General features: G+C 41.5%; 1 protein-coding gene across 1 annotated transcript; it reads right to left on the reverse strand.

The window, feature by feature from the left end:
• Positions 1-2,035: 2,035 nt before the first annotated feature.
• On the reverse strand, positions 2,036-14,140 carry AICDA (activation induced cytidine deaminase). Its single transcript, XM_043881732.1, has 5 exons — positions 14,006-14,140; positions 8,179-8,326; positions 4,922-5,195; positions 4,526-4,641; positions 2,036-3,710 (listed from the first exon to the last, which is right to left on the reverse strand). The coding sequence occupies exons 1-5, from the start codon at positions 14,011-14,013 to the stop codon at positions 3,657-3,659; spliced, it is 600 nt and encodes a 199-aa protein (XP_043737667.1). The 5' UTR covers positions 14,014-14,140; the 3' UTR covers positions 2,036-3,656.
• Between the last annotated feature and the right edge of the window lie 7,916 nt (positions 14,141-22,056).

Genomic DNA, 22,056 nt, shown 5'->3' on the forward strand with positions numbered 1-22,056 from the left:
ATTTCAAGCTGAAAGTTTTAAGAGAATTTGAGTCTAGACAGTGTTGAGATGTTTAGAATACTTTTATTTTACCTTTTTATAGGTTTAATTTGTTAGATTTCTTTGCAACAGGCTTCAGTAGTTGAGGCTCATGGACTTAGGTGCTGTGTGGCAATGTGGGGTCTTCCTGGACCAGGGATCAAATCCTGCATTGGCAGGTGGACTCTGAACCACTGGACCATCAGGGAAGTCCCTAGGTTTCTGTCTTCTAAACAGAAAATGGCAATGCTATTCACTAAAATAGTGCCAGCTTTGTGTAATCCTCTAATTTAATATGAAAAATATATGAAAAGTTAACATCATACCCATTTTACAGATAGAAAAGTAAAACTTGACAAAGGTTGAATACCTTGCCCACCATTGCAGGGAGTCAGAACTCTGGATTTATCTGTTTTGGAAGTGGACTTATACAATACTTGGTATTTTATATCTGGCTTCTTTCACTTAGCACAATGTTTTGAAGGATATGTTGTAGGATATATCTGTGTGTGTGTGTGTCTGTTTGTCTGTCTGTCGCTGTCATTCTGACTCTTTTTGGCCCCATGGACTGTAGCTGGCCATGCTACTCTGTCCATGGGATTCTCCAGGCAAGAATACTGGAGTGGGTTGCCATGCCCTCCTCCAGGGGATCTTCCCAACCCAGGGATCAAACCCAGGTCTCCCACATTGCAGGCGTATTCTTTACCGTCTGAGCCACCAGGGAAGCCCAAGAATACCAGAGTGGGTAGCCTATCCCTTCTCTAGGGGATCTTTCTGACCCAGGACTCAAACCGGGGTCTCCTGCTTTGCAGGTGGATTCTTTATCAGCTGAGCTACCAGAGAAGCCCTTCTACTTTTAGGCTACTACCAATAATGCTGCTAGAATATTCATGTGCAAGTTTTTGTTTGAACCTTTGTTGTTAGTTCTCTTGGGTGTGTGCCAAGGAGTGGAATTGCTGTGTCATACAGTAATTTCATACTGACTTTTGAGGAACCACCAAACTTTTTAATGTAATTTCATACTGACTTTTGAGGAACCACCAAACTTTATTGGTTGCACAATTTTACATTTCCACTAATCAGTATATGGTTCTAATTTCTCCACATTCTCACCAATAATGGTTATTATTATTATTATTATTTTGGTTTGTTTATACCCATCATAGTAACTATAAGTGGTATCTCATTGTGGTTTTCATTTGCATTTCCTCATGACTAAGGATGTCAAGAATCTTTTCATCTGCTTACTACCAGTCTGTTAATCTTCCTTGGAGAAATGTATCGGCATTTTTTTTTTTTTTTTAATGGAGCCGCAGAGCAGATGGGATCTTAATTTCCAACCAGGGATGGAACCCAAACCCCCTGCATTGGGAACTCCAAGTCTTAACCACTGGACTGCCCAGAAGTCCCTAAATTAGGTTGTCCATATTCTGGATACTAGACTCTTATCAGATAATATCTGTAATTAATTTTCTCCCCAGTCTGTGAGTTTGAAACCAAATCCTCGTAAAACAGAGTTCCTCTGCTGAGTTTATGACTAACATCTCTGTCTAAAACTTTGTTCCCCTTCTTGTCCCGCTCCCATTCCTCTCAGGATTGAGTCCTATCAAAAGGAGGACTGAAAAGGACATGCCTAGGAAAGGCCCTGCTGTGTTCCCTGTTTCTTATTTGTGGAAAAAGTCTTTAGTATCGTAGGCTTTCCCTGAGTTCTGAAGAGCAGACTTATGCAGGTACAAATTAGGAACTTTCTTAGATTTAGGTATTTGATAAACTTTGAATTAATTTGTGTGTGTGTGTGATCCACATTCAGTCTTTTGTGGATGGATATCCACTTGTCCCAGCATCATTTGCTGAAAAGACTATTCTTTCTCTACTGAATGGTCCCGGCACCCTTGTTGAACATAGATGTGTGCACTTATTCTTGGACTCTGAAGTCTATTCCATCATACGGACTTTGCGTGAAGTCGCTCAGTCGTGTCCGACTCTTTGCGACCCCATGGACTGTAGCCTACCAGGATCCTCAGTCCATGGGATTTTCCAGGCAAGAATACTGGAGTGGGTTGCCACCGACTTTATGTAGTTTAACTTTTTAAAAATCACCTTTGGAATTACTTTAGTTTGACCTTTTATCTCCAAAGCTCCAAAATGACCATTTATTCAGCTGATTGAGCCAGAATCAAATTTGCTGTGGGAAAAATTTACTAAAAAAAAATCAAGAAAATGGATTTCATAGCAATGTTAATACAATGTTAGACTATGTTACAATTATATGGTTTACTATTAGCATTTCTAAAGGTATAAATGTACAAGACATTACAAATCCATTTTAACACTCAAAAAGGGGAATTATGATAAAAATGAGACACTGCATACCATAAACATATAATATGAATACATGAATAAGAATTTTTAATATTGCTTTCACAAATTATGTACAATAAGAGTAAAACAATACAATTATGCATTCAAGTTTTTTTCTTTTTTGCTTTCAACTTTTCCTGTAGATCTGTTTATCTGCATTGCAAGGGTTGCTAGGTAATAGTTGTGTTATGGTTATTCTGAATATTTTTCTCACAGTCTATGATAGTTATTAGGAACAAATAACCACTTTGTGCTGTGGTAGATCATTCCATTAATGGATAAAACACTATTTACTTGCAATGCTCTGTCATCCTTCTCTCTCAAATATTTTCTTCTGTCACAATCTCTTACATTGTCACATATCTTTGAGAGAAGGGACCCATACATGCAGAAAAAAGGGAAAAAATCTTGACCTAGTTGACTTTCTTGAGGTTCAGAGAGAATGGACTTTTTTCTTTTCTCAACATTCAAGCAAATCCCTTCCAAGCGTTCACTAGTTAAGTGGGAAATGTGTGGTCGCACAATAAAGATTCTAAAAGGATCTTTTTGCCGATTTGTTACGTGAGGTATCAATTCACTTGTAGCATATCTTTTTCACAGCCCTCAAATTCATTTTAAGCTCCTTTATTATACAACATCCTAACGGTGATCATGCATATTCCATGCCAAGAAAAAAATCAGTTATGTACAAACATTAAAATCAGGCTTCAGACAATTAAACACAGAACACATGCTTGAATATTAATGCTTTGAATAGACAGCTTGGGGTTGCAGTTACCCAGGTTCTCATTAGGTGGTTCTCATTAGGTTCTGTGGATCAGGGGGTGGCAAATTTGTTCACTTGAAAGTGAACCCCAAAGGAAGAGTAGAAAAATCTATCATTAAAACCGTTGAAAATGCAGAACAAGAATCAAATAATAAAAAATACTGGTCATAAAACCTCTGATCCTCTCACCATACTCCTCAGCATGAACCTCCTTGCTTTCTCCCTGCTTAAAAGTCGAGTACGGACACTTAGGGGCTCCAAAGTCCTGCAGTTCTGCCATTTCCCAGTAGGGGAAGATGTTACCTTGAAAAACTGAACCAGTTTTTCGGCATTAACCCTGGTGGGTTGCTTCTCTTTTCAAGACATTTTTTTTTAAGTCCTCTATGAATACTTTTTTTCCTAAACTCAAAGAAAGTGAGAGTTGAAGAACAGCAGAATTCTTCAAAGATAGTTCTTTTACCCACTATCTTCACAGATACTTCTTTGTATGTGACATTCTTGAAGGTTGGTATCAAAGTCCCAAAGTACGAAATGCATCTCGCAAGTCATCAACCTCATAGAGTGGCTGTGAAGAAAGACAGTGGGTGACTTTGTAATTTTTGTGTTAATTTTTTCTTTTTAAAATTTATATCTTTTGGTCGCATGGCATCTGGGATCTTAGTTCCCCGACCAGGGGTTGAACCCACTTCCCCTGCCCCAGAAGTTCGGAGTCTTAACCACTGGACCACCAGGGACGTTCCCATTAATATTTTTCAAGAAAAGGGGAGAGAAAGAGGAAAGAGAAAGAGAGAAAGGAATTTTACCAGGAGTAAAATGGATTCTGAGGAGAGTCTAAGTTAAAGATGTGAGTGAGGAAAGAGCGGGGAGGGGTTTGGGGTGAGGAAGGGGGTGAGGGAAAGGAATCTTATTAGAAGGCTAGTGCTTGTGCTAAGTTGCTTCGGTCCTGTCTGACTCTGCAACCCCATGGACTGTAGCCCACCAGGCTCCTCTGTCAGTGGGATTTCCCAGCAAGAATACTGGAGTGGGTTGCCATGCCCTCCTCCAGGGGATCTTCCCAACCCAGGGATCGAACCTCCGTCTTTTTAGTCTTCTGGATTGGCAGGCGTGTTGCTTACCACTAGCGCCACCTGGGAAACCCCTGAGGGCTAGTAGAGGGCTTTGAATTGTGAAACAACTTTAGAGCAAACTCAGTTGTAGGAGAAATGACAACAAAAACAGAAGAGAAAGTTTTCATCAGAGGAAAAATAAGGGGAGAATGGTAACACACACACACACACACACACACACACAAACACACACGCAAAAACGTAGGAAATAGTGCCAGGGACAGATAACTTTGGAGAAAGAAAATGAGAAGCAAAGAAACCCCCCCTCACTTACCAAAAGGATGCGTCTAAGCTGTCTGGTCAGACGAACCGAATTTTCATGCAGTCCCTCCCAGGCTTTGAAAGTTCTTTCATGATTTTCCACAAAAGTATTCCAGCAATAAAAATAATCTATTTGAAAATTTAAAAAGGAGAGGGAAGGGGATGGGTCAGAGCTCAAATCATGAGGAAAGAAAGAAAACTCTGCCCCACCTCCCCTCCCCTAAAGTCTTGGGTCCACCGATTCTTTTCCTCCAATTCTCCTGGACAGCATTCGGCCCCAAAGGCGTGTTAGAACTTTGGAGGCGAGTTAGAATTCTGCCCCCTCTGTTCCCTATTTCTCACCCTGGCCTTTCCCAATCTGAATGGCCAGTCTTGCTCTGCAGAGCTGGGCCGAAAGGTCCCCGCGCACCTTTAAAGGTCATGATGGCGATCTGGACTCCAGCGCGGTGCAGCCGCCGCAGCCCCTCTGGCTCGGCCTTGCGCTCCTGGTCGCAGAAGTAGAGGCGCGCCGCGAAGATCCGCAGGCTCAGGTTGGGGTACCCCCGCAGGAAGTCGGCCACATGCCGCGCACAGTCGTAGCAGGGACTCCAAGACGTGAACCAGGTGACGCGGTAGCATCGCCCAGGGTCCAGATCCCAGTCGGAGATGTAGCGGAGGAAGAGCAACTCCACGTGGCATCCGGCCTGGGGAGAGTGCAGAGACTCAGCGGATGGTGACTGACCTTGCCTGTCCTGCTGGTAGCTTCACTGTCATTATTAATTCATGTCCCTCCCACCGATCAGCCTCTTTGGGGTATCTGTCTTCGGTTTTGTGCAAGGAGATCCAATCAGTCCATCCTAAAGGAGATCAGTCCTGGGTGTTCATTAGAAGGACTGATGCTGAAGCTGAAACTCCAGTACTTTGGCCACCTCATGCGAAGAGTTGACTCATTGGAAAAGACCCTGATGCTGGGAGGGATTGGGGGCAGGAGGAGAAGGGAACGACAGAGGATGAGATGGCAGGATGGCATCACCGACTCGATGGGCATGAGTTTGAGTAAACTCCGGGAGTTGGTGATGGACATGGAGGCCTGGCGTGCTGCAATTCATGGGGTGGCAAAGAGACGGGACTGAGCGACTGAACTGACTGTCTGACTGACAGAAAGGCTAAGCAACTGCCGGAAAGGGCACAATGATGAGTGGTGATCCTAAACTCTTTGCACTTTTGGCCTTGGGAAGGGAAAAGGGTGCAGATTTTCTGTGGAACAATGGGAGGATGGAATGAGTTGAGTGGGTCAAGTAGTATCACACTATCTCAGATTTACTTTTTGTTTGTGAAGTTGCTTTTCCTTCCTTGGAGAGGAAGGAACATGGCTTGGAAGTGCTGTTGATGTAGTGTTGTGAAAATACACTGGACCACTAACTAAGTGGAGAATAAAAAGTTAGAGTTAGGAGATTCTGAGACTGACAGGTGGGTGTTGTAAAAGAGGTAGTAGACACCGGTTGTGGTTTAAGAACAATTAAATAAAGGGGTCCCTTATTTTATTGTGCTTGGCTATACTGGACTATGTCGATACTTTGTGATCTGAAGGTTTGTGGCAACCCTGCCTTGAGCAAGTCTATCCGTGTCATTTTTTCCAACAGCATCCACTCACTTTGTGTCTCTGTGTCACATTTTGTGATTCTTGCAAATTTCAAACTTTTCATTATTATGGTTATCATTATCATTGAAGGCTTAGATGATAGCAATTTTTAATAGTAAGCTTTAAAATTAAGATATACACTTTTTGTTTTGGATATAATTGTATTGCATACTTAAAAGAACTGTAGTATAGTGTAAACATATAACTTTGTATGCACTAGGGCTTCCTTGGTGTCTCAGATGGTAAAGAATCTGCCTGCAATGGGGGAGGTCCAGGTCTGATCCCTGGATCGGGAAGATCCCCTGGAGAAGGCATGGTAACCCACTCCAGTATTCTTGCCTGGAGAATTCCGTGGACTAGAGGAGCCTGCTACAGTCTGTGGGGTCACAAAGGGTCAGACACGACTGAAAAACTAGCACTTTCAGGAAACCCCCAAATTTGACTCACTTTGTTGCAATATTCTCTTTATTGCCATGTTTTGAAATCAAACCTACAAAATCTCTGAGGTGTGCCTGTAATGCGTTTGCTCTTTGGATGACCCCCCATGATTGTAATAGTAATCACCATAGTGAGATATAGCAAGTCCACTTCATATTGCAGAAAAGTCATTGATCCCAGAATCTGAAGACCTAGGTTCGATAAGTCACCCAACTCTTAGATCTTCTGATTCCTCATGAATTAAATGGAGTTTTGTTGTGAAGACTCAGGGAGAGAGAAGGAAAGGAACACAAAAGTTTTCTGTGTTTAGAATGTGTCTCATCACCAAATAGGGAAAAGATCAGAAACTAAAATAATTGCAGTGGGATAATTAACACAATACAAATAGAGGCCAAGAAAAGTGGAATGTGTCAGTGTCATTCTATCCAGGGATTCTTCCCTGTGTTTCCACCAAGACCAGATGTCACTGCATGTTATGAGGAAATTCATTGGCAGGAGCTTATGTAAACTCTTCTGGATTTTGGTGAAGAAGTCTCTTGAAAATGTAATTCTCTGATCTTCTAGTTTTTTTTTTTTAAATCCTAGATATTTTATTGCTCAGTGGGCAAAGAATTTGCCTGCAGTGCAGGAGACCTGGGTTTGATCCCCGAGTCAGGAAGATTCCCTGGAAAAGGATATGGCAAGCACTCTTGCCCACTCCAGTTTTCTTGCCTGGAGAATCCCATGGACAGAGGAGCCTGGCAGGCTATAGTCCGTGGGGTCCCAAGAGTCGGACACGACTAAGCGACTAAACCACCACTGCCACCATGTTATTGAGAAGCAGTTTTTATTATTTATCTATTTATGGCTTCTCTTGTTGCAGAACATGAGCTCTAGGGTGCAAGGGTTCAGTAGTTGCAGCATGAAAGCTCAGTAGTTGTGGCACGTGGGCTTAGCTGCTCCAGGGCATGTGAAACCTTCCTGGATCAGGGATCGAACCTGTGTCCCCTGCACTGGCAGGCAGATTCTTATGCACTGTGTCACCAGGGAAATCCTGATCTTCTAGTTTTGATTCACGACATCCCTGAATTTCTGAGGGTCACTATGATGAATGTACTTACTGGCTTATGATCTAGATGAGCAGGAAGGAATAGAAATCATTTGAAAGATAGAACTGAATCATTAATTTTTCCTAACTCTTCTTCCTTCATTTTTAAAAATCCCAAAACCACAATTTGTTTTTCCACATTTATAGTTCAGCTTGAATGAGCTGATAATATTCCCCCAAATAAAAAGGCTCTTTTCTTTTGATTTCTTCCTTAATCTGAAAGGCAATTTGGATGCTGGGGAAAGCAGAGGAAGGTTTGGGACAGTGATTCCTAGCACTGAGACAAGGTGTGGCCTTGATGTGCCCAGCAGGATTGGGGAGGATGTTAAATGACTGCCTTTGGGACCTGTCTATTGTGGGTGCAGGGACATATTAAAAAAAAAAAGAGACCTCAGAAATCTAATGGAGGCAAATGAACCAGGCTGAGTAGCACCATCAGCAGGTGGCTGTAAAATTGCCCTCAGTGTAGCTGCTTGGGAAGCAGGCATTAATTAATTAATAGCAAGATATTAATTGATACCTTGTTTCGAAGGTGCCCGAAGTCCAGTGAGAAGGAGGTGGGACTGTCCCGCCGCTTCACCACGTAGCACAAGTAGGTCTCATGGCGGCCCTTAGCCCAGCGCACGTTTTTGAACTGGTAAAGAAACTGTCTCTGCTTCATCAAGAGGCTGTGGATGAGAGAGGAGGGAGGAAATGCAGCCTTCTTGGCTTTCCATCAGCTTTTAAAAAAAAAATCTGTAATACTTGGGCCAAACCAGAGGAGACACTCTTGCTTCCTTATGCTAGATGCCTAAGACTTACTGAACTTCAGATCCACTACAAACCCCTTTTTGTGCTTGTATTTAAGACCAGTTGAGACAGCAAGAACCCCAAAGACATCCACACTCACAGGACAAGCTCCTCCCATGGCTGCCTTCTAGATGCTGATAACTTGGAATTACAAATGTCTTCCCAAGTTTCATCTTTTTAGGTTTTCTTTCCAGTATTAGTCATGTCTGACTCTTTGCTACCCCATGGACTATAGCCCACCAGGCTTCTCTGTCTATGGAGTTCTCCAGGCAAGAATACTGGAGTGGGTTGCCGTTTCCTTCTCCAGGGAATCTTCCTGACCCAGGGATCGAACTCCTGTATCTCCTGCATTGGCACGTGGGTTCTTCACCACTGAGCCACCAGGGAGACCCAATTTCTACCTAAATGTCCAACATAGACCTCAGATCCTAAGTGGTCAAAACAATATTCCCAAATTGCCCTGTCCTGACCTCCCTCTCCTATCCTAACAATTTGCCATCCCAAGTATACAGTCTAAAAGCTTGGAATCATGTTTGATTCTCCTTCACTCCTCATACTTAATAAATTAAACATCTAAATGTATTGAGTCAAACTTTCCAACATTTCTGGGAGTGTTCCTGCTCTGTTCTCTCGGTTCTCTGCTTCAATCCAAGCCCTAATTTTTCCTTTTATCACACTGTCCTGATCCCTTAACTGATCTCTCTGCCTGTAGTCCCTTCAAAATAACAGTTTTCACGAGGTGCCCTAGAGATCTCAGAAAATCTAGAATAAACTCCAAACTCGTTAACTGTGGTAAAGCTTTTACAATTGCACACATATACGTTCCTAGCCTTGTTTCCCAGTATTTTTCTCTTTTCCCCCATCATTTCACCCCTTCCTCACCTCTGTAGCAGGCCCCCTGGCACTAGTCTCTAGTTTCCTTTCCAGCCATCTTGCTGGTGTACATCTCCTGACTGAATCCTTTCTTGCCCTTTTTACCCCCACTGTGCAAAACCTACCCCTCCTTCAAAGCCTAACATCAATTTCAGCTCTTCCAGGAAGACCTCTCTCAATTGCCACTATCCCCTCTTTCTAGGCAAAATTGAACATTAACAGCAACAAAAAAAACCCTCCTGAAGTTTCCTGCTGTTCTCCACTCATCCCTATTAAAGCATTCAACCTTTGTTATCAATTGATTGCTACATCTGTCCCCCTCAGATGTAGAATGTAGATTAGAATTTCTGTGCTTTGAGTCAGGAAGTGACACTTTTTGAGTCATAAGTTAAAAGTGTGAAAGGTATTTGACCATTCTCAACTTGAATATTACAAAGAAGTAGAAAGTGAAAAAAAAAATTTAAATGTTAAAGAGTTAAAGTTTAAAATACCAATATATCTAGTGATAATTAGACATGGGGCTTCCCTGGTGGCTCAGATGATAAAGAACCTGCCTGCACCGTGGGACACTCTGGTTTGATCCCTGGGCTGGGAAGATCCCCTGGAGAAGGGAATGGCAACCCCCTCCAGTATTCTTGCCTGGAAAATCCCATGGACAGAGGAGCCTGGTGGGCTACAGTCCATAGGGTCACAAAGAGCTGGTCACACAACTGAGTGACTAATACTACTTCTTACCAATTAGACATACTATCTAATGATAATTACTGTTAATATACTTATGTTTTTCCTTCTAGTCTTTTTATGGGTATATATTTACAAGATTTGAGTTAGGCTGATCTCATGTATAAATTCGGAGAAGGCAATGGCAACCCACTCCAGTACTCTTGCCTGGAAAATCCCATGGACCGAGGAGCGTGGTAGGCTCAATTCCATAGGGTCTCGAAGAGTCAGACACGACTGAGCAACTTCACTTTCACTTTTCACTTTCATGCATTGGAGAAGGAAATGGCAACCCACTCCAGTGTTCCCAGGGATGGCGGAGCCTGGTGGTCTGCCGTCTCTGGGGTCACACAGAGTCGGACACGACTGAAGCAACTTAGCAGCAGCAGCAGCATGTATAAATTCACAATATAATCTAAATATTTTGCCATGGTCTTCACACACCGGGGATGGGGGTCAGGGACAGATTGCTTTTTGTTTCCTGGCATAGTGTCTTGCATGTTACAAGCATTAAATTGAGTTGAATTTGTAGAAATAACTCTCTGCTAACATAAGTTCCTTTGTGGTTGTGAACACAGCACAAGCTATACAGTGTGTGTGTGTGTTTGTGTGTGTGTGTGTGTGTGTTAGCCACTTAGCTGTGTCCGACACTTCATTCATGTGACCCCATGAACTGTAGCCCAATGTGGTTGATAACCAAAGCATCAGTAGTGTCCCTGGTTTTTGTCCTTGCTCTTTGTCAGCAAAAATATCTACCTGTGGAGATAATGCTGCCACCTAGTGGCGTTGAGCAGAGGTGCAGACAACTTGTCAAAGCGATGATCTAGGCAGTAATTTGAATACGGTTTGCTGGCAAGAGAATTGAAACTTATTTCAATTTTTTTTTTTTTTACATTGAGGTTTCCAGATGGTACCGTATAGAATCTCCCTGCCGATGCAGGAGGATCGGGTTTGATCCCTGGGTTGGGAAGATCCCCTGGAGAAGGAAATGGCAACCCACTCCAGTATTCTTGCCTGGGAAATCCCATGGACAAAGGAGCCTGATGGGCTACTGTCCATAGCATTGCAAAGAGTCAGGCATGACTGAGCGACTGAGCACACACACACATAATTTACATACTTCACCCATTTAAAATTCACAATTCTATGAACATTGGCAGATGTAAACACCTAAAACTGCTACAACTATCAGGGTACTGAACATTTTGAGGCTACCCCTCTCCCCAAGTTTTCTCATCCATCTCTTCAGCCCTTTCTCCCCCTCCCAGGCAACCACTAACTAATCTGTAACTATGAATTATGGTTTATTTTCTAGAATTTTATTTTAAGTATACATTATCACCTCACTTGTGTCTGACTTCTTTCACTAAGTATATTATGACTTTGACATTCACCCATGGTGTTACATGTACCAATAGAGTTTGTTCTTTTGTCCTGCAAAGCAATATTCCATTGTTTCAATACAGCATATTTCATATATTCACTCACCTGTTGATGGACATTTGGATTGTTTCCATTTGAGGGTTATTGTGAATAAAGCTACACCCATCTTTGTATGGACATGTTGGTTATTGATACTTTGATAGTGAAATACATAAGATAGACCCAGAAGTCAACTTCCTAAGTGTCACCCTTAGTAAATCGGTAAGCAAGGGCCAAAGATTTTTAAAGGTGTTGTAAGTCGAATGTTTTTCTCACACACATGAAGCTTATTGGAAATCTTTTTTGGGGGGCGGTGTGGGGGGTGGGGCGCTGTGCCACATGACATGTGAGATCTTAGTTCCCCAACCAGGGATCAAACCCATGCCTCCTACAATGGAAGCATGCTGTCTTAACCACTGGATTGCCAGGGAAGTCCCTGGAATCCACTTTAAATCCTGAGGCAGAGAATTAGATGTATCACCAGTGTATACAGTACATATATGAAACCATATACAAATTAGTCAATCTATATATATATAATTATAATTAAAAAATAAATAATAATTAAATAATTAAAAATTATAATTAAAAATTCACATTGACAGGAATCCAAAATGAATGTTAACAAAGATCTAATAATCACTGGCTTTATTCTAAAGTGGTAATAATTTACTATGGTAAAACCACAGCACTACTACTACTCCTACTGTTAATTAATTAATATAACCACCCTCAGCATATTACATAAACTGAATACATAATAAATGCATAATAAATACTGGAGAGGAAGAAAAAAAAATTCTCTCCTTTGGGCCCAGTTTTAAATAGATTAAGCATCATCTCTTACCAATAAATTCCTTTTGCATTTAACCTGTCCTCCTGGGCTGTGTGGATGAGAAGTGGGGGAGGGGATACAATATCATGCATTGCAGGTAGTATTGAGGGTGGGGGCGGTTCCCGTAGGAGGAAAAAGTGTCCTGGGGGTATAAGGAAGGATAAGACACAGATTAAGGCATTCAAATGGCCTTCTACCCCCACATGAAAATACAATTTCCATCAGAAGTTACCAGTCACAGTGAATTGAATTGCATGCCTGTGACCTTGTTAAGTATCTTTCATTATAGCTGGGAGCCTAGTTCCAGCACCCTATGCTCTGGTTTCTCTCTCTCTCTTTTTTAAGAAATATTTATTTATTTGGCTGAAACTGGTCTTAGTTGTGGCATGTGGGATCTAGTTCCCCCACCAGGGATCGAACCCAGGCCCCCTGCATTGGGAGTGTGGCATCTTAGCCACTGGCACACCAGGGAAGTCTTCTTCTGTTTCTCTTAAGAATGCAGAGGACTCGGTAGAGACCGTCTGTAAGGCCCACAGGTCGACAGCTGTGCCAGACAGCTGTGTGCCCTGAGGCGGAACCCTGGCTGCATCCCCAGCAATGCAAACCAGAGACAGAAGGTTAAAAATAATCGCGACCGAGTCATCCTCTCCTGCCGTGTGCCATCAGCGCTGTGCTCTGCAAATAGTATTTTCCTTAATGAAAATCACGTATTTCCCTTTTTCTCCTGTTGAATTTCATCCTCTCTCCTTCTTTGACTTTCTCTGAATTTCAGCTCTGATTTTACTGTTGCTTTGCATTTCATTATTTACAAGTATCTCCATTGAGCCTTTTCCCTCTCATACCACAGATTAGTTTTCAAAATCTCACTGTAAACCGAGCTGACATGTGACATTTTGCCCTCAGGTTTCTGAAGGACATTTAATCCACCATTAAGATTCTACACTGAGACTGAAGTATATGGATTAGGTGTAAATTTGCATACATTTGCAATAGAAATAGATTAAGTTCTATGATAATAACATAATTGTCATAAACTTCATGTGAAAACATCATGAAAATTTTACAGAATATGCATTAAAGAAGTAAGTTAAGTCATGTTTGAAGAAATGGAAAGACTAGGTAAAGAGTAAAAATGCCATTAACTGCCTCTTTGGCCTATAATATTAAAGATGTTTTTTCGATTGAATTTATCTTGTCACAGACATAGTCATAGTGACTGACCTTCAAGCAAATACTTTTGAATATTGGCATTTAGAAAATAATTTCTTGACTACGTAATTATTCAGTAAATTCTCTGTAGTCAAGTTATTCTTCAAGGGGTTCTAGAGCTGAATGTTTGCAGAATTATTACCATTACCACTACTGTTTTTAGTACAGTATTGCCATGACCTTTTCATGATTTGAGTCTGTTAACATTTGCTTGATTAATATTACTACCATAAACTATCCTAACTGCAAGGACGAGTCATTGCATGGTGCATAAAAGTTCTTTCGAGTATGGAAAGAAAAAAAGAGAAAGATAATTGGGCGGAAAGCATGTAAGATCTGAACAGAAGATGAGACAGATCCAGAAAAATAAATCTGCATCTTGACCAGGCAGATCCTGTGAGTCAGTGTTAGGGGAGAAATGGAAAGTTTACACATCATATTACTCAGATTTGCTCTGAGAGGAAGGCCAGAGCAACCACCCACAAGCAGACTGTTTTACCTGTCCATGGTGGAATCCAGTTTGTCTCTCTTGGCTCCCTGAAGATCTTAGGAAGAAAAGCTTGCCTCCAGCACTTCTGCTGCACTGGCTGCCAATGCACCGGTCTCACACATTCAAATTTGAACTCAGCCCTTTAGGCTCCTCCCCCCAATAGCATCACCACCAACAGGTACCCCATACCCTAGCAGCCTTCCTCCTGTTTGGGTCCACTGGAGATGGGTGGGGTTTTCATAGGCAAAAATCACAGAGAGAAAATGACTGAGGGCCACTCTGCCTAATGTATAGGTTCCTTTAGTTCTGCTTCTTGAAAACTGCAATCCACCCTCCACAGGTAGTAAAGATCAGGAGACAGGAGGAGTAGACAGTTAGTATATTGTAATCCTGGTTAAAAAAAAATGATATCTTTAGTCATTTATTTCTTGGCTGTGCCTCAAGGCTTGTGGGAATATTAGTTTTCTGACCAGGGATTGAATCGGGGCCATAGCAGTGAAAGCACCAAATCCTAACCACTGGATTGCCAGGAAACTCCTCAAAACGGTATCTTTCATTTTTAAAACATAATAATAACAATAAATTTAAAACTATCTTGTGTTCGATCAGCCAAAAACATCTATTCCTCATTTAATTACATAATAGCTCTGAGTCTCAGTAAAGACTGACGCTAACTGTTCCTGCTTGGTTGCTGGTCAAGTACACTCAGGACTTAGGACAGAGGTTTTTGCCTCCCAAACCACTGATTTTTTTTTTTTTTCTTTGATTGCTTTACAAGAATTGCTAGAAGACTAGATGATTACACCAAAGGATAATTTTTGCATAAGCTCATCCTTTCCACAGAAGCCATATATTAATTTGAAGTCAGAAGCAGCAGCGTCTCAAGCAACAAAAGATTTATTTCATCACACAGAATCAGCCTCTAAGTGACTGCACTGAACCTGGAAAACAGGCTGGGCTTTTCAAATAAGAGGCTTTAAGTTCCCTCCCTCATACAAGCTGGTCTAATAAAGATTTTCACTTCTCCCTCCTGCGTTCATATGCATTCTATCTACTCATTCAATAGACATTCAGTACCCTCTAGGTGATAGAAACTGTGCCAGGTGCTGGCATTACGATAGTGAGCCAAGCGGCCAGGGTTCTTGCTCTCTTTCTGCTTCAAGGCTTTAAAAAATCATCTGTATATTAACGATCCTCCCCCTGCCTCAGTCTGTAGTTCGAGCCTGGAACTCTCCCTTGAACTCATGGCAAGTATGTCCATCTTCCACCTCACCATCTCCCTCTGGATGTCTGGGCATTTCAAACATGGCTAAAACAGAGCACCTGTTCTCTCTCCCCACGTGTGATCCGGTCCTCTTCTTTGTCTCAGCGGCACTCAGAGCCATCCCGGCCATCTTCTTGATTGCTCTCTTCCTTTTAAATCTCATGCCCAAATCCTGCTAACTCTCCTTTCAGAATAAATCCAGACCCTGACCACTTGTCACCACCTCCAGGTCTAAGCATCCTGAAAAATTACATTCAGCTGCTCAACTGGCCTTCCTGCCACACCTTTCTTCAATTATAGTCTATTCTCACAGCAATCAGAGTAATTCTTTTGAAATATATATATATATATATATATATATATATATATATATATACACATATACATTAAGACTTATTTTCCTTTTTGGCTGCATGGCACGCAGGATCTTAACCCCTTACCAAGAACTGAACCCATGCCCCCTGCATTGAAAGCATGGAGTCTTCACCACTGGGCTGCTCGTTTTTGAAATATTTTAGATCATGTCACTCTGCTGTCGACTCTGCCTGACCCCTCCTTTTCTCAGTAAGAAGTCAACATCTTTACAGATGGCTCCCCAGACCCTCTGCCCGGCCCTCTGCCCCCGCCTTAGGCTCTCCTTGCTCTGCACACGGAACACACAGGCCTCGGCCCCCGGCTTGCTTGCGCCTCTGCCTGGAATGCACTTCCCCTACACTATTATTACTGCTTGATCCTTTGTCTTTACTCAGATACTCCTTGTATCGAGTTGAGACTTTTTCTTGTCTCATATCTAAAATTTCCACTCTATCCCATCACCCTGACCTTTCTCTTTCCCCTTCCTTAACATATGTTTTTCTTTAGCGCTTATAACTTCAAATATGAAAATATCCTTGTTCACTGAATCTTAGGCCCATGAGAGGTTGGGTCCTCTGCAGGGATTCCCCTGGTGGTCCAATGGTTAGCGGGCTTCCCAGGTGGTACTAGTGATAAAGAAAGGGAAAGGGAAAGTGAAGTCGCTCAGTCGTGTCTGACTTTGCGACCCCATGTACGGTAGCCTACCAGGCTCCGCGGTTCATGGGATTTTCCAAGCAAGAATACTGGAGTGGGCTGCCATTCCCTTCTCCAGGGGATCTTCCCAACCCAGGGATTGAACCCAGGTCTCCTGCATTGCAGACAGATGCTTTACTGTCTGAGCCAAACCCTCCTGTTCATGCTGGAGATATAAGAGATGTGGGTTCAGTCCCTGGGTGGGGAAGATCCCCTGGAGAAGGGCATGGCAACCCACTCCAGTATACTTGTCTGGAGAATCCCATGGACAGAGGTGCCTGGCGGGCTGCAGTCCATGGGGTCGCAAAGAGTTGGACACGACTGAGAGACTTAACCACGCATGCACAGCAGTGATTGGCACTCCATGCTTCCACTGCCAAGCTCACCAATTCAATTTGGTTTAGTCTCCTCTAGTTGAGCAAATTAAGATCCCACAGGCAATGTGGCACGACCCCCAAAATAGAAAAAAAAAATTTCCCCTGCAGAGGCCAAGGTGGGATCATCCAAGGGCATGTAAAATCTGATCCTCTTGTTTCCTCAGATATGAGTGGCATCTTTACTGTATTATCAACCGATTGTCTACAGAGTGACATGCACACACATCCTTCCAAAGGAAGTTTAAATATTAATTCTCAGAGATGGTAACATCACAAAATCTGAAAATTAGAAAAACATTTCCCAACTTACCCGGGTGGGAAGCTCAATTCCTGACACCGATGGTGGGAACGTGACATGATCTGGCAATACTGTATGGGCTCCTTTTGTATATTCTCTCTCTTCAAATTATGCCCTTTTGTTCCAGCCAGAAATAGGCAAACAGACTGGCTGCTGGTGCACCTGCTTTGTTTTTGTTTAGTTTTGGTTTGATTTCTGGGATTCTAACTTTTTTTCCCCCTTTGGCTGCACTGCAGATCATGTGGGATCTTAGTTCCCTGACCAGGGATCGAACCTGTACCTTCTGCAGTGGAAGCATGGAGTCTTAATCACTGGACCCCAGGGAAGTCCTTCTAACTATTTTAAAAAGCACAATTCAGTGGTATTAACTGCATTCACAATGTGCAGCCATCAAAAAACCTTTTCCATGACCCCCCTAAAAACCCATAATCATTAAATAATAATTCACCATTCCCCCTGGCCATCTCTGGTAATCTTATATGGATATGACTATTGTAGACATTCTTAAGTGGAAACATACAATCTTTGTCCTTTTGTGTCTGCCTTACTTCACTTTTCATAATGTTTTCAAGATTGATCCATGTTAGAGCCTGTGTCAGAATTTCATTCCTTTTTATGATCTGCCTTACTTCAAAGCTCAGGCAATGCTATCGTGCTGGTAAAATCAACCTTGCAGATCTTAGTCAGATTGACCATATCAGTTTAGAAATCTTCATCAGAGCTGCAGAGAAGAGTCGTCCCCCCCATATTGACTGTGTCATTAGAATTGGGTTTGGCTGTGTATGTCAGACAGACTCAATAAATTGCTTGCGCAAGATACGATTTCTCTTCCACATAAAAATGTAGACAGTTGGTCTAGTAAGTAATTAAATCTAAATCTAACTGAAGCATGGATTTTGGAGCTCTTTGTTTTATTGAAAGAGTCTCTGGTGGCCATTTTTCGCCAGAATGTTTCCCCACCTCTCAGTTCGATAATGGGACATGAGTCTCAGCCAAGCAGCAAAGAGAAATAAAACACTGTGTTTTTGAAGCATACAAGACCAGGCATCATGGGAAAGAACAGAGAAAGATGGCAATCATGGTGGTCCCTGATTATGACATGGCTTTTCACTGCCATGGACCAGAGTTCCACCCCTGGTCAGGGAACTAAGATCCCACAAGCCATCACTTGTGGCAAAAAAATAAATAAAAAATTTTAAAAATTGGGAAATTCCCTGGTGGTTCTGTGCTTCAGACTCCATACTCCCAATTCAGGGGGCATAGGTTCGATCCCTGGTCCCGGAACTAGGCATGCCTCACAGCTTGGCCAAAATAAGAAAGGAAAAAAAGGTACCTCCAACTAATAAATAAATAAATAAATAATTTAAAAAAAAATAAAAAATTAAAAAAAAAAAATAGAAAAAAGGTGGCAGTCAAGTCCATTCCTCCAGAAGCAGAATTATCCATTCAGTTCAGTTCAGTTGCTCAGTCATGTCCGACTCTTTGCAACCCCATGAACTGCAGCTGGCAAGACCTCCCTGTCCATTACCAACTTCCGGAGTTTACTCAAACTCATGTCCATTGAGTCTGTGATGCCATCCAAGCATCTCATCCTCTGTCTTCCTTTTCTCCTCCCACCTTCAATCATTCCCAGCATCAGGGTCTTTTCCAGTGAGTCAGTTCTTCCCATCAACTGGCCAAAGTATTGGCGTTTCAGCTTCAACATCAGTCGGTTCCTCTGCCTTTTCTAAAACCAGCTTGAACATCTGGAAGTTCATGGTTAACGTACTGTTGAAGCCTGGCTTGGAGAATTTTGAGCATTACTTTACTAGCGTGTGAGATGAGTGCAATTGTGCAGTAGTTTGAGCATTCTTTGGCATTGTGTTTCTTTCGGATTGGAATGAAAACTGACCTTTTCCAGTCCCATGGCCACTGCTGAGTTTTCCAAATTTGCTGGCATATGGAGAGCAGCACTTTCACAGCATCATCTTTTAGGATTTGAAATAGTGCAACTAGAATTCCATCACCTCCACTAGAATTATCTGTGGATATTTATTTAATTCTATTTCATAAATTTGATAGGGTTGATGACTGAGCAACTGAACAGCAAAAACATCAAAGCATTGGTAGAATCTAATAATGTACAATTCAATGTATGTTCTTATATACTGTCTCTTGTTTTGAAAATCTTACTTTTCAGTGTAGAGATTGCATAAGGAAGATTCTTTCCAATATACACAAATGGTTTAGATATTCAGTACTAGAAAATGAAGGTTGTGGGGGAAGCAAAAAAATCTATTGTGTTTGTTTTAATGTTTTACTCCTTTGGAGATAATTCAAAAAGTGCTTTTATAAGTAATTTATAAACAGCATCTTTGAAAACTGAAATTCATTCATTTAATACTTATTGAAGGCTTATTATGAGGAAGCATAAGACTGAGCTTTGAAGGGGAACAATGATGCATATTATAGTTCAAGAAACTTATCTTTCAAGCTTTAAAATAGGTGATCTTAAATGACAATATAAAAGAATTAAATGTCAAAAGACTTGAAATAAAAATGAGAGAATCATTGCATCTCAAAGTTGTTTGGACGACTGCCTTGTGCTTCTCAAAACTGGACACGCATATCCATTGGATACGCATATCTTCACGCCTAAATATGAGTACATGGCAATATAAAGCTCCCCTGGTGACTCAGTGGTAAAGAATTTACCCACCAATGCAGGAGACGCAGATTCGATCCCTGGGTCAGAAAGATCCCCTGGAGGAGGTCATGGCAACCCACTCCAGGATACTTGCCTGGAGAATCCTCATGGACAGAGGAGCCTGGCGGGCTACAGTCCATGGGATTGCAAAGAGTCAGAAATGACTGAATCAACTTATCATGCACGCATGGAGGGTAAGTCAACATCTGGCAGGCCCACAAGTAAATAGAGCATCATGTTAACATTAGAGAAAAAACATAGATTCCAAAGACATTTCAGCCCAACATGTGGCTGGTTTAAGATGCTCAGCATTCCTTATTTTACTTCTCTTTTATAGGAAAGTTTAATGGGAAAAACAAATTGAGGAACAATGATTCCATTATTCTCTGTAGAGAATTCTTGGTAAAGCGTCCCACACAGTGGTCTTTTCACCTCTTATTTAATCCTAGTAACAGGATACCATTGCCCACTTAGTACGATGAAGTCAGAGGAAGAAAAGAATTCATAATTTATTGCTTCACAATAGACTGATTTCCCTTTTTTTTTTTTTTGCCAAGTGATTTGGCTTGTGGGATCTTAGTTCCTTGACCAGGGATTGAACCTGGGACACTGGCAGTGAAAGTGCCAGGTCCTAACCATTGGACTGCCAGGGAATTCCCTAGATTGAGCTCTCAATCAAGATTCTGATGAATGGATAGAATTTTAATAGAGTACAGAGCAGATGGACTTCACTGGTGGCCCAGTGGTTCCACCCTTTAATGCAGAGAGCATGGGCTCAATCCCTGGTTGGGGAACTAGGATCTCACATGCCTTGTGGCCAAAAAAAGGGGGGAAAAATGTGCAGAGCAGAGAATTTCTGGAGGATAGTTTGAAATCGTGGGTACTGGGTCTATACCTTTCACTTATGAAGCACATAACATTGGGAAAGAATTCTTCACAAAGTCATTCCAAGGATCTGCTTAGCTTTACTGCGTGAGTGTGAAAGCTCAGTATCTGGAATAGATGAATATGTTTGATAAAATTTCTCATCCTCTCTCCAAGTTGGCAGAAACAACATGAGCAAACACAGAGCTTCAACATGTGCTTCATATGTTTTAGCCACAGTGATAGCTTATTCTGGTATGAGTGATGGCTTATAAGAAAACAATGATGACAGATAAAAATGGGATGTCAAATTCAAGAGGAGACAGCAGTATTGACTCCAAAGGAATATTTTTATATGTGGAGGTGGAGGTGTGTGAGGGTATTTCAGTATAATGCCCCTGTTATCAAATGTTTCTTCTGTGCCACATTACTCAGTAGCATCTCCAGTATGTCAACTAGAGGAAAAAAATTGTTCAAATCTATTTTTCTTAAGTAAATTCGGTGATATAATTATCTATGGTTGGTAAAAGGTTTTTTGTTTATTGAGGATTTGAGCTCAGTTAAGAGTTTATTTTATTTTAATGGAACATATACTTTGAATAACAGTTTTCTGGGCATGTTTGACTAAGCTAGTTGAGAAAACCATGGTGCTGTTTAATTATAAATAGATTGATACAAGATTGGGCCAATACTTGATGTGTGCAATTTTGGTATGGAGGGTTTTTGTGCTTTTTAAAAAACAAGTTCAATTTTTCTCTTTCAAAAAAATGAGATGTCATTCATATTCATATAAGCTTCTGAGGAAAAGTTTTCTAACAAAATGGAGAGTTAAATAGCTTGCATAATGGCTGTAAAAATTATTTAAGAAGCATGACTCATCCAGCATTAGAAAATAACTCTATTTCTCAGAAAGTTATAGTACCTGCTCACCTTTCTTCTGTTAAAGGAGAAAAAAAATTACATCTCTTATCATGACAGTAGCATTTTTCATTCTTGGAGATTTGGAGTTAGTGAGATAAAAAAAAATGGGGTTTCCTTCAGGTATTTTTAAAAGTTATTTTCCTTACTAACTACCCTCTTCCCTCACTAACTTCTCTTGAAAAGTCAGAAACCACAGGACTACCTGGTTAGGTTATTTTTAACGGAAACAACATGACCTGGAAATTGTGCCTCTGGCGGCTGAGTTGTCTTGGACATCTGGACTTTCACCATCAACTGGACTTTCATGAGAAACACAAGGTGGGGTTTCGTTATGGCCAGAAGTCCCCCTGGGAATTCTCCAGGGTACACATTCCTGTGTCTGAGAGATGAGATGCTCAGACAATGACTCCCTAGACCACTATTTTTGGACCCCAGGTAGATTGTTCAATATGATACTTTGTTGTTTTTGAAAAGAGCCCAAAAAGGTTTCCGCGTGGGTTAAAGTGTGGTCTTGGAGTGCTTCAACTTCTGCATTTCCCAATTTTTGTTTTTCTCACTTTACTGCCAGCCATATTACTGAATTTCTCTGGGGTATGAAAAAGT

This window comes from Cervus elaphus, chromosome 22, assembly GCF_910594005.1.
Source record: "Cervus elaphus chromosome 22, mCerEla1.1, whole genome shotgun sequence".
NCBI lineage: Eukaryota > Metazoa > Chordata > Mammalia > Artiodactyla > Cervidae > Cervus > Cervus elaphus.